Source organism: Parasteatoda tepidariorum, chromosome 3 (genome assembly GCF_982258835.1).
Source record: "Parasteatoda tepidariorum strain Cologne lab strain chromosome 3, Ptep-v5.0, whole genome shotgun sequence".
NCBI lineage: Eukaryota > Metazoa > Arthropoda > Arachnida > Araneae > Theridiidae > Parasteatoda > Parasteatoda tepidariorum.
In genome coordinates, this window is record NC_141757.1 from 78,069,340 (window position 1) to 78,081,536 (window position 12,197).

General features: G+C 29.0%; 1 protein-coding gene across 1 annotated transcript in view; it reads right to left on the reverse strand.

Annotated features, from left to right (window-relative positions):
- LOC107438993 (uncharacterized) overlaps positions 1-12,197 on the reverse strand; it is a 109,149-nt gene that overhangs the window by 47,046 nt on the left and 49,906 nt on the right. The window contains exon 2 of the mRNA XM_016051430.5: positions 6,910-7,171. Coding sequence (XP_015906916.3) covers positions 6,910-7,171 — 262 coding nt within the window. The remainder of the gene's footprint in view (positions 1-6,909; positions 7,172-12,197) is intronic.

A 12,197-nucleotide genomic window follows, 5' to 3' on the forward strand; every position in this document is an offset into this window, starting at 1 on the left:
ATAAATGCTTCGTTCTTTCGGATTAGTAACACATGTGATTAGGATTCACACGTGAATGGCACACATGTGAAAGAAGCGCGTCTAACTGTAGATCGAACGGAATTTTCAGATTTCGCAGCCTATTATCGTCAGAACTATACTGGGCACATTTTAAATAAATTTGGCACAAAAAAAATCTTTTTACAGCCAACTGTTCTGTAATATTGTTTCCAGATAGATGTTTTTAAATTTTCAAAAATTACATCCAGATGGTAGAACAAAATAAATATGCTCTTTTGAATCATTTCAAAGATCTGGCTTGTTAATTCCCCCCCCCCCAGCCTTATTTCAATTTTAAATTTTGATTTTCAGTTTCGGATTCAAGTCTACAATAGTAATTTTTCATTTTGTAATGTGCACATTTTCCTTAAAAAAATTTAGGAAAACAAACTATTTTGAATTTAAGTGGCGTCTTAAAACAGTAAGTATTAATACATTATAACACATAATTGATACTAATTTAGTTACACTAAAAATAAATTGAATTAAAATTTTATGACTAGAATTGTTGTTAAGAAATAACTTACTGTTGTTCATCGGATGTGTTTTCGGTTCGATTTTTTTCGATTGATAAGTTTTATGAAAGCATGAGCGACGCATGTGTTTAAATTATTGGAAGCAATCTTTGAGACATTCATTTTACTAAGTCATGCAATTTTGAGAGATTAAAAAAAGTTGTTATAATATTTCGATTAAAAGTGGTCATAATATTTCTATTTAAAGCCTAGAGATAGAGTCTACTTAGTTTTTCCAATATAATAATAATGATGACATAAATCCCCTTAAGAATTTATGGTGTAATTCTCAAGCGGTTTTCATTAGAGAAAGTATTATTTTCTATACGTTGAATTAAAATCGGGTACTGAAAATGATAGGCATAAAAATAGAGCTTTACTGTTCCATATTATTACTATATCCAAGAAGCTGAAAAATAGTGAAGGTTCGGTAAAATATTACAAATAAGTCTTTTCCATTAATTTGATTATTCACAATTCGAATGTATTTATAATTTTTTTACACACTGTTAAAGAAGTCTCCCAAAAAGAAATGATCAAGTTAAAATCAATTCAAGAAAAACTAAAGTAGATTTATAAGGTTTGCTGCATTCTGCTTTGGAAACCAAAAATTTTTCCTCATAAAATTTTCATATTAGTTACAAAGTGCGTCAACAGATGACACTGTTGACTGAAACAACTATAAAACAATGTTACTTGCTGCATCTTAGACCATTTCAATTGAATTATTTGCATAGATGCCTGTTAATATTGCCTAAAACTATGCCATGTTATTGCTGCGAATGAAGTTTTTTAAGTAAATTTTCTTGTTATTTTATTTACTTAGCAGCACCACCTGTTAACAAATTTCATAACAAATTTTGAAAATTTGTGGGGAAAAAAATATATGGCTTAGGAAAGAAAACGCAGCATACCGTTTCTTTTTTTACCCCCCCCCCCTTAGTTTTTTTTATTTTTTATTGATGGTCATTTTTGGGTGTGGTAATATTTTAAAAGCATTTTAATTCAAAATTATTGTAAACAATTAAAATAATTCCAATATACTGCGTGTAAATTTCGTGAAAATAAAAAAAAAAAGACAAATGATAAAATAAAATTAAAAAGACTTTGCGAACTTTTCAGGTATAAAAAAAGGCTAAGGAATTTCTAAATCTAATTATTATTATTACTTACTGTAATCAAATGGATTTTAAACGTCAATTTAAAAAAAAAATGGTAATAAGTACTTAACTTGACCGAATGATTCTTTCAACAGACAACTTTCATTGTTTCGAAATTTTGTTGATAGTAGCACCTTATGTAATGCAATACATAATTTTAAAAAAGTCGCCAATAAAATGAAAACTAAAAATCACTTCTTTCGAATAAAATCGCAACCCTTGTCTGTGAACCACCTCCTTGGGACAGATGGTAAGCCCACGTCCCACCAACCACCATTTCTGACTCGAACGCTACTTTATAATTACCTTAATTGAAGCTGGCTACAATAGAAGGATAAAAAGAGAGATAAAAGATAAAAAGAAAAAAAGAATAAAAAGGGAAGAAAAAAGTATCGAAGATAAATATGGGGAGGAGTCGCAAAAGACAGGAGTGAAGGGGAAGGGGAGCTGTGGCGGTCAGTTTATCAAACGATTTTCTCCCTAATTTATGAACAAGTAGATATTTAGTGGTTCTTATTTTTGGGATCTCTTGGACCATTTTTTAAAAATTGCTCGAAAAATAAATAATTTGAGATCAAGGGTAAAATCATTTTAGAACATTGAGAGGGTAATTTATTTATTAAGTAAATTGATGTAATTAAGTTTATGATTGGTAAATTTGTTTTACATTAATATGAGAAAAAAGGGAACTTTCTTCGGACTGTACTTTTAAATCTTTAAAATCGAATTTCTGTAAATTTAGATGTGCGACATATACATCAATCATAGTTTGCGAGCGGTTATAGAAAAACTTTAATATAAAAAGAAGTAAACACTTTTAAAAAAAGGTGGGGGGTTGGAAAATTAGGTTTTTTTTTTTAACTTCTATAACGTGTTTTTATAATTTTCTTCATTCTTAGTTTTGTGTCTGTAAATTTGTCGGTGACAGAAAGAGCACTGTAGTTAGTCGGGGAGTGTTCGAAATTCCCTTTGACAGTAAAATGGCAAAAAATTCTTATAGTAGAGTTAGCAGAGTTTGTTTTTTTTTTTTTCATTCCAGAGGTTTGAGATCTGTGTGAAATTTGGAAAATTATGTTCATAATTTTGTGAATTTGTGAATACGATCTTGATTTTGCGAAAATTACTGAAAACAGTGATCAGTTCAGACTTATAGTAAGAGGTTACGGTTTCAAAATTTTTGTGATAGCTTCGAAAATCTACTATAATGTGTGAATCTGTGAAAATAAGGTCATGAACAAAACTTTAAAACCTTTCAAGGATTTTTTTAATTTTCAAATTATGAATTAAAGACATCAATGGTTCCGTTTTTCAAAAAAATAAATAAATAAAGTTTTAGGAAGGATTCATTATTCGATAAAATATTTCGGTAAATTTTCATTTTTATAATAAAATATTTTGCGAGGGGACTCTTAGCAGACCCAATATTTATCCTAAAAAGGCCCGTGGTAAATAAATGAAACTTGTATTGCCAATCCAACACAGAACTCCAGATAAGATTCGAGCACTCTTGCTAGTCGGAAAGTATTACGTGCAATATTTTCCCACAAACAGACAATTAAAATGCATTAATAATATGAATTAAGTAAAACATAATAAAAATTTTAAAATAGTTTGAATCCGAGAATAAATCAGATATTTATCTTTCTTCTTTTTTCTTTTTTTTTTTTTGCAAATTATTTAAAAAAGTACGTATTTTTTTTCACTCAAATTCTAAAGAAATTTTAAGAGCCTGTATTATTTTAAATTAATAAAAAAAATTACCGTGTTAATATACAGTGTTTCAAGAAAATATGAATACTTACATATTTGTAAATCATTAACAAATACAGAAATATTCAAATTTTTATATTTGTAAAATAATTTGTACTTATCTATTTGTAAATTATAAATATTTTTCAACGGCTTTAATATAAGTTTCCAAGCAACGGCTCTAATCTGAGTGTTTCAAGAAAATATGAATATTTACATATTTGTAAATCATTAACAAATATATAAATATTTGCATTTTTATATTTGTAAAATAATTTGTATTTATATATTTGTAAATTATGAATATTTTTCAACGGCTTTAATCTATATTAGGAGGCTTTGCCCCCTACTCGCTGGCGCTCGCCAACCAGGTCTTAGTCACAGGACAGTAAAAAGAAATATCTACCTTGGACACAGGCACTGTTGTCTAGGTTCTTTTCACTGATGAGTTTCGATTCAATCTGAACAATGATTCTGGACGCGTTTACACGACAAAATCGAAATTCCATTTCTAGCATTATGGAAGTTTGATCTCTATGGTGATACAAGTGTTATGGTCTGGACCAGGATCATGTTATATGGCCATATAGATGATAGTTATCAATATTCAAGTAAAGGATTTATAAAATGTGCACATTGTCGCGAATTACTCTGCATATATCAAGTAACGGGTATTTTTTAATATCATTGTTGTACTGTATTTTAGACAATAAATGTAATAAAAATATTTATTTAAAAACAAATAAAAAACTTTTTAAAAAAAGCTGAGAAAAAAAGACACCGATAATCGAGAAAGGATTTTTAAATAAGCAAAAATTCTAAAATGAAGAGAAAAAAATTATATCATACATTGGCCGACATAATTCGTTTTGTAAAATATAACAATATAATGATAATTACTATTTATTTATTTTCTGGAACAGTTTCGTTTGGTTTATGTTTGATGCATTATGAAAAAAAAATATTAAAATAAAAAACTTCGGATAGAAAGCTTAACAATTAAAAGATAGTTGCAATAAATTCCCTTCAAATTGGAACAATTTTAGCACTTCTGGCGAATGAAAAACATTGTTTTATAGAAATTCGTTTAACGAAATCTATGGATTCGCTTCATGAGTTCTACATTATATTCTTGGGTGTTGTTTAAAGTTGGCAGCAAGCAATTTAAGTTTATTCAACTCGGCGGTTTTAGGACTTCAGAAGGTCTACATTTCATTCGAGAATTTCCAAACAACCAGAAATTTAAATTCAAAACAAGTCGTTCGTAAAACCGAATTACAAAAGAACGAATTTTAATTAAACTAACCTAATTAACTTCAAACGAAATTTTCTCTTTTTGCATTAGTCATTTACTCGCTTTCGAAATTAATCTAATTTAATTAACATTGTGAGAAACCGATCTTGTTTATCCGGACGTTTTTACTGAAAATGTTGATTTCTTTGAACTTACGAAACATAATACCGAAAGTGTACAATGAAGAAACTGTAAGAAAAAAAGTAAAAACTAAAATCAAAATATTAAGAGAGGATAAAAAATTACACTTTTAAACAACAAACGTATGTAAGAGTAGACATTGAAGATGATACCCGCCCCCTGCGTCTTGCAAGTATTCCCCCCCCCCCTGAAATCAACCTCTTCACGTCCACCTTCCCCTGCTAATTAAGTTAATTACAGCCAGCGAAACGAATGCTAGGGTAAAAATTGAACTTTAATGTTCGGTAAGTTGAACCTTTTCGACGGAGAACTTCAAAAACAAAAAGAATGAGACACGCCCCCTCATGAAATTATTCGTCGGAGATTTTGTTTTTAATACATGTTTTTTTTTCCGTTGAAATATTTTTTATATTGTTTTCTAAATTTCTTAGCGGATGATTTATGAATTTTTTCCTCTCAAAAAAAATTGCAGGTTATGTGAGATGATTTTCAAAAAGACTGAAAAAGAACGCAAATATAATTGAGATTAAAATTGCAGAGATTGTTTTTAAGAATATGCTTAAAATTTGATCGTTTTTCTTCCAAACCTATTACGTTAATTATTTAAAAAGTTCGTTTGAATTTTAATAATATTTTTTTTTTCATTGTGACAGTTATTTTAATAATTCAAATCATTTCATGATTGCGGAAATGCATCTATGGTCATGGATTCTTTAAATGCAGTACCTGTATTTGGTAAGACTTATAGATTCTTTTAAAAAGTCTCACATGATCGAAATGCTACTCTAAATTCCAATTTTTTTTTATTTTGTTCAGCCGTGACCTTCACGAGATTGGGTTTGTTCCGTGACATGTAGCCTTTGGAGACCGCTTTATATTTTTTCATGCGCCGTGGTAGCCCAATGGTTAGAGAATCAGACTCCGGTCCAGACGAACTGGAGTTCGGTCCTCGACTCCGATTAGACCCACCGAGTACATGCGGTACACGTGCTCGTAAAATCTGTGGTCGGTCACAGAGCAGTACCAAGGGTATAGAGAATAATTTTAACTTCTCATATTACCAAAATGGCCAAATTTTTGATCCAAAACCGTTCACTAGTCGAAAACGGGCAAGGCCAAAACAACGATGGCTCCATTATGTGGAATCAAATTTTAAAGTGATTGGGAAAAATGTCTGGAAGTCTTGTAGGAATCTTTAGTAGAAAATCTTAGCCCACCCTGTGTTGTCCGGCCAAATATAATTATGAAAAAATTATTAAGATTCAAATTTTTTTTAAAAAAAAAACGTTGTTTATTATTTACGAAAGACTATCAATTTGCACAATAGTTTGCCTTTTGAAAAAACTATATAAGAATTCGACTATATAAGAATTTTTTTATAAACTTCGACAATCATAACTTTTTTACTACTTTCCCTATTATTTGTATTATTAGAAAGTAAAAGCTTTTTTTTCCGGTGTGAAAATCACTTAAATGTCAAATGACTTATGATATGACTTATTTTCATACGTTCAATAAATAGGCTATATATCGGCAATGGAGGATCAAATCAGCAATGAAACTATCAACAATGGTGGATCAAATAACTCTGAGATGTAAAACTTAGTTAACCATGGAGGAACAAATTGCACTGAGATTTAAAAAAACAAGTTAACGATGGAGGATCAAATTACTCTGAGGTGCGAAAATTAGTTAAAAAGGAATAATCAAAGTACACTGAGGCGTAAAAAATAAGTTAACAATGGAAGATCAAATTACTCAGAGATATAAAAATTAGTTAACAATGGGGAATCATATTAATCTCAGATGCGGAATTAGTTAACAACGAATAATCAAATTACACTGGAGTGTAAAAAAAAAAAGTTACAATGAAATATACAATTACTCTGAGATGCAGAAATTAGTTAACAATGAAGAATCAAATTACAACTAGTTGTAAGAAATGAGTTAAGTATGGAGGATCAAATTATTCTGAGATGTAAAAAACTAGTTGACAATGTATATCACTTACCATCAGGATTGGGACTCATACTATCTGATCTCAGCCTGGAAGATTCGTCTAAGCCACCAGGATGAGATGGAACATCCTCTGATGCATCACTTCCTTCCATAGCCGAAGAAGGCGGTGACACACCGTTTGAGCTGTTGTTACCAGCTGCAGAAGAATTGTTGGAAGCAAAGTGGGTGAGGTTCAAACCTTGAGTATCTCTGCTATCCACCTTCTCGAAACCGTACCAACCAAGGATTTCGTTCATTGTCGTCTCGGCGTAGCACTAAAAATAGTAAAATAACGAGTTTTAGATCATATATCTTATGCAAATCTTAAAAATTTTTTAAGATTAATTTTTTCTCTTAAAAAACTATTCTACGGTAGATTGTTTCAAGCTTATACCATTTGGATCCAAATATAATTAGTTATGCGGCGGATCTAGCGAAAATTACTATATAAAAATAGTGATTTGTTTAAAAAAAATCACTTGGACGTAATTTTAATTTCTTTCCAGTGGAAAAAATCATTCAAAAAAGTACTTTCGCCAAAAAACAGGTCTCAGGCAGGGAAAGTGGGTATAAAATTTATTTATTAATTATTAGAGTGAGAACAGCTAGAAAAGTGTACACGAATTCGTTGTGCTCCTCAATAAAAGCTAGGGAAAATCTTGCCAAGTAAATCCGCAAAATGACTCGTTTTAGGAAATAAGGGAAATCTTAGTAATTGTAATTGGTTTATCAAATAGGTCGCGCGATTCCCACAAAGAACAAAGGGGAAAATGTCTCGCTTTTAATTAACGCATTCTTGAGCCAAAAATAGATTAAGGGACAGGATGTGAATTTAAAAGTGTGAGAAAGCGTTTTGTTTTGAATAATAAACTAAGAAAAGGATTTGCAGAAAAGAAATAACATAAAGAGATTACTGAAAATGCTTTAATTTAAATTAAAAAATTATCTTCTTGACACAATGGTTAGCGTGCTGGGTGCTTCAGATTATGCTTCGCTGTGCTTGGGGAATGTGATGTGACTTCAAATTTAATTATAGTGTCATCTAATGAAGTTTAATACGGAATATTTGCAGTATTGAGGGAAAAAATACTTCATAACAATATATAAGGGCCATTTCTTATTAAATGAAGAATCTTTACCACGTTACAATTGTCAATTTTAATTAAATGTGAAAGAAAGGGTGTCCAAACTCTCAAAACTGTAAGATCTTTTAACAGGTTTTATCCCAAGACTAGGACTGGACGATATTAGAAATTATCTATCGTGATATATCGTCAGTTTTGCATCGCGATATAGCGATGTATCGCGATATAGTATTTTTGAATTTCATTTACTTTAAGGCACAGAAAGTCAGATTTCTATCAAGACTTCATACGCATATTGATTTAAATCAATTTATAAATTTGAAAATATATATGTTTTGCTAAAGAAAGATATTAAATAAATTGACTAAGATGTACAAATCTTACTTAAAATATTTATTGAAAAAATGTGTGTAGATACAGAATGAAATATTTGCACTTCTTTATCGTTTATAAGGTATAAGCAGTCTTAATTTAAGTTCACCCCTAAAATACCCTTAATGAAAAAAAATATTGTTATTAAACAAAAGCTGATTTTAAAATTTCAAAATATATTTTAATTAAAATAAAAGTTAGATTGACTAAAAGCCGAAGTTTAAAATTAAAAATGTTCGAATTTTAAACTAAAAAGTAAACATAAGAATTGTAATAATTTCTTAAAATTTTCGTTCTCTGAAAGATTTCTCAGTTTAAAAATAAAAAGGGAATTTTATAAAGATATCTAGCTGAAATTATTGAAAGAAAATTTGAAAAATTAAAAAAAAAGTTTGTTAAGAAATTCATTATACACTTAAAACAAAGTGTTAAAAATATTTTTTTTTTTTTTAAAAAAAAAGAAACTTTTTTTAACAAATCAATATTTGCTTGTACTATTATGCGTAAATAATTACAGAATTATTAAGTTCGATCGTAATGTTCAAATTCTTAATGAAGAAGTAAACACAAGTTTTGTTATATTTTCTAAAAATGATCACGCAAATAACAAAAGATTTCTTAGTTTAAAAATAAAAAAAATAAATAAAAGTGAAATTTATCAATTACCTAACAGCATAGGAACAAAATTTAAAAAATAAGTTCGTTAAAAAATTATTTGTATGCTTAAAACAAAGAGCTAAATAAATTTTAGAAAAAAAATGCTTCTTAAACACTATTTTTATTATTATTTCATATAAATAATTAAATTAAATTAAATAATGAACGAACAAAAAACAAAGTAAGGCAAAGTTTCTTAATTAAATTCTTAAAAATAAAAACAAAAGAATTGTGATATTCGGTAATATATTTAGCTAATTAACTAATAATATAAAACGAAAATTAAAAAAAAATAATGATTTTACTCTCTAATAAAACGAAGTAGTAATTGATAAAAAAAAAAAAAAGAAATTAATAAAATTCGCAAACTTTTCAAATTCTTTTGAACAAATAAAGTTTATTGACTTATGTCCAAAAAATAAGTTTTGTTTTAACTTTATTTCTAAAAATAAAAACAACTCAAGATTTATAAATTTAAAATCAGTAATAGAAGCCCATTAAATTATTAGAAATTTTATCCGAAAGGTTTTTAATAAATTAAAAGAAAGTAAAAAAATAACCTAACAAATTTATTTACTTTGTAATTTAATTCCTTATGGGTGCCTTAAATTAGATTTCCGATAATTTTCACATTTAAAAATATAAAAAAGTTTTGTCAGAAAATAAATAAAAAACTTACCTAATTAATGAAGAAACTTTTCTTTATAAATTCTTTTCAATAATAGATTGCGTTCAGAACAAGGTTACGACGGCGATCCTATTGAAAATAATCTACAAGAAACGATTTCAAATCGCGAAGGTGCGAAAACGAACATGTGATATAACGATATAAGGTCTCAAAAGTGATTCTGATTCTACCGCTCTTCAGTCAAGGCCGTCTCAACATAACGAAACCATATCGTCTTCCACAGCGCGAGTTGGCATCGGAACGTAAGAGAAAGTCCTTGCGTGTATCGCTATATCGTTATATCGTCTTCTTCACTCCACGGCTTAAATCATCGCTTGGAATGAAAGTTGCTGTATCGGTTTGCCGATATAGGCGTTAAATCGATATGTCGCGATATATCGATTTATAGCCCAGTCCTACCCAAGACTTTGTATAAGCAGACTACAGGCGACATTTGTTGTACTGCAGAAAAATGCACATCGTTAGAGATCATATTTTTAGAGTTACGCAGTTCAATTCAAAACATGGAGCCGATTTTAAAAGATCATATTTCCTGTACGTTTATGAATCAGTTTTCATTTTTGAAATAATGAGAATTCAAAGGTTAAGATTCACCATGGCTGAAGTTTTCCTTAGGGAAATCTCTTATTTTTAGTAAGTCGTTCAAGCAAGTTCTTTGTAAGTTAAAAAAGATAGCCCTATAATAAACTATCATTCTAAAAGTAAAAACTATTAATTAAGTTATTATTCTCTGAAAGATCTAACAATGCACATATACCTTTTGAAATCTTAAGAGTTAAAGGCTTTCCTGTCCAGTTTCAATTGTCTTAGACCCTAATTTTTTTTATGAATTATATCATATCTTTTTTATTTAATTAAACATGTATATTTATTTATTTACATTGAAATTTATTAATCAAGTGATTTCAGGATTTCAAACTCAGTCCCCTCTCTCTTTTATTCAATGAAAAGCTTTCTCAATATTGAATAATAATAACGAAAATAAAACAAAAATGATAATAACAATCAAACCATATTTTGTAAGAAATAATTATTCTTGCAAAAACTATTTAGTTAAGTTAAACTAATTGGATAGACAATAAATTATAGCTGACTCTTTGACCATCTTCTGTGTGTTGGACCTTGCTGCTATCAAAGCTAAATCAAAGCGTCAAAATAAATTTATAACGTTTGTGTTGTTCTAATTTAATTACCCTGTGAAAACTGATAAAAAAGGTGCACACTTTCTGTAATTCAGTATCCCACAAAATAAACACTTATAAGCAGATTAATATTTTTATTATTATTAAATAATAATAAATAATAATAATAAATAACTCTTAGAAAAATGGGAGCATAACTGATAATAGTCCTAAATTCATGTCTTAATTTTTAAATTTCAACGAAATTAGAAAAGTGACGATTTTGTTTCATTATTCTACCATTGAAGAAATTAACGCGAAGAAACAAAAGAGAGCTTTTTTCGTAAACCGTTCGCAACGCCATTATAGAAAGTAATAACTACTCATGCAATTCGTCATTTTTCTTAGTCTAGTCGTTGTCGACAAAAATTTACAACAGACAATAAATTCCAGCACAATTTTAAAGCACATAAGGTGAAGAAGTTTTTTTTTTTTTTCCACCTCTTGTAACACAAGTTCTATAATTTTGGGCCATTCCAGTCCACAAAAGAATACAAAAGTGCGAAAGAAAAAGAAACATTAGACAAAACTTTCCCCGGTGATTACATCGACTCATTGAATCACTTGGATGCGTAAATGGGACCCTTCTTCATTTTGGGCGGTGCCTTTTATGACGTCATTTGTCACTGTATGTCACCGCCCAATGACAATCATACCCCCCTACATTTGCATTAACGATAATCTTGAACGAACTTTTTTACCCCAACTCATTTACCTCCTTAGTTTTTACCGAATAATGTGTTTTCCGAATTTTCATAGGGTTGTAGAACACACGAAAGATAAGGTAAGACGAAACATTAATCTAGTGTTTCGTAATGTATAAGAATAAACTAACTTTATATATAATATTTTCATATTATATAATATTTTCAAAGAAAATTACGCTAAATTTAAATAAATTTTCTACTTTATATATATTGTACTTAGTAGCGTTTTCAAGCGTTCACTTCTTTCGGGATTTCTTGCACAGTGCGGGGGAGGGGGAACTGACCAATCCTAAATAACTTTTGATCTAATGAACGGATCTTCACGCTCTTTGAACCAATTTTAATGGTTCGAGAGGGTGACTTAAAATTTGCTAATTAATTAATGCAGATGATATCATAAATGACAAAATCAGGCACAAAAATGTACTTTCTCTGAATAAACATACCTTTTTTTTGACATATTCGGATTACTTATTGCCTATTTCTCCTTATCTCGAGAAATTTTTAAGCGAATTGAAAATTCTTCATACAATTAATGAAATCCTTTATGCAAAGATAATTTCATACAAAAATTAACTTTTAGTAAACATATATATTACTTTTTAAAATCG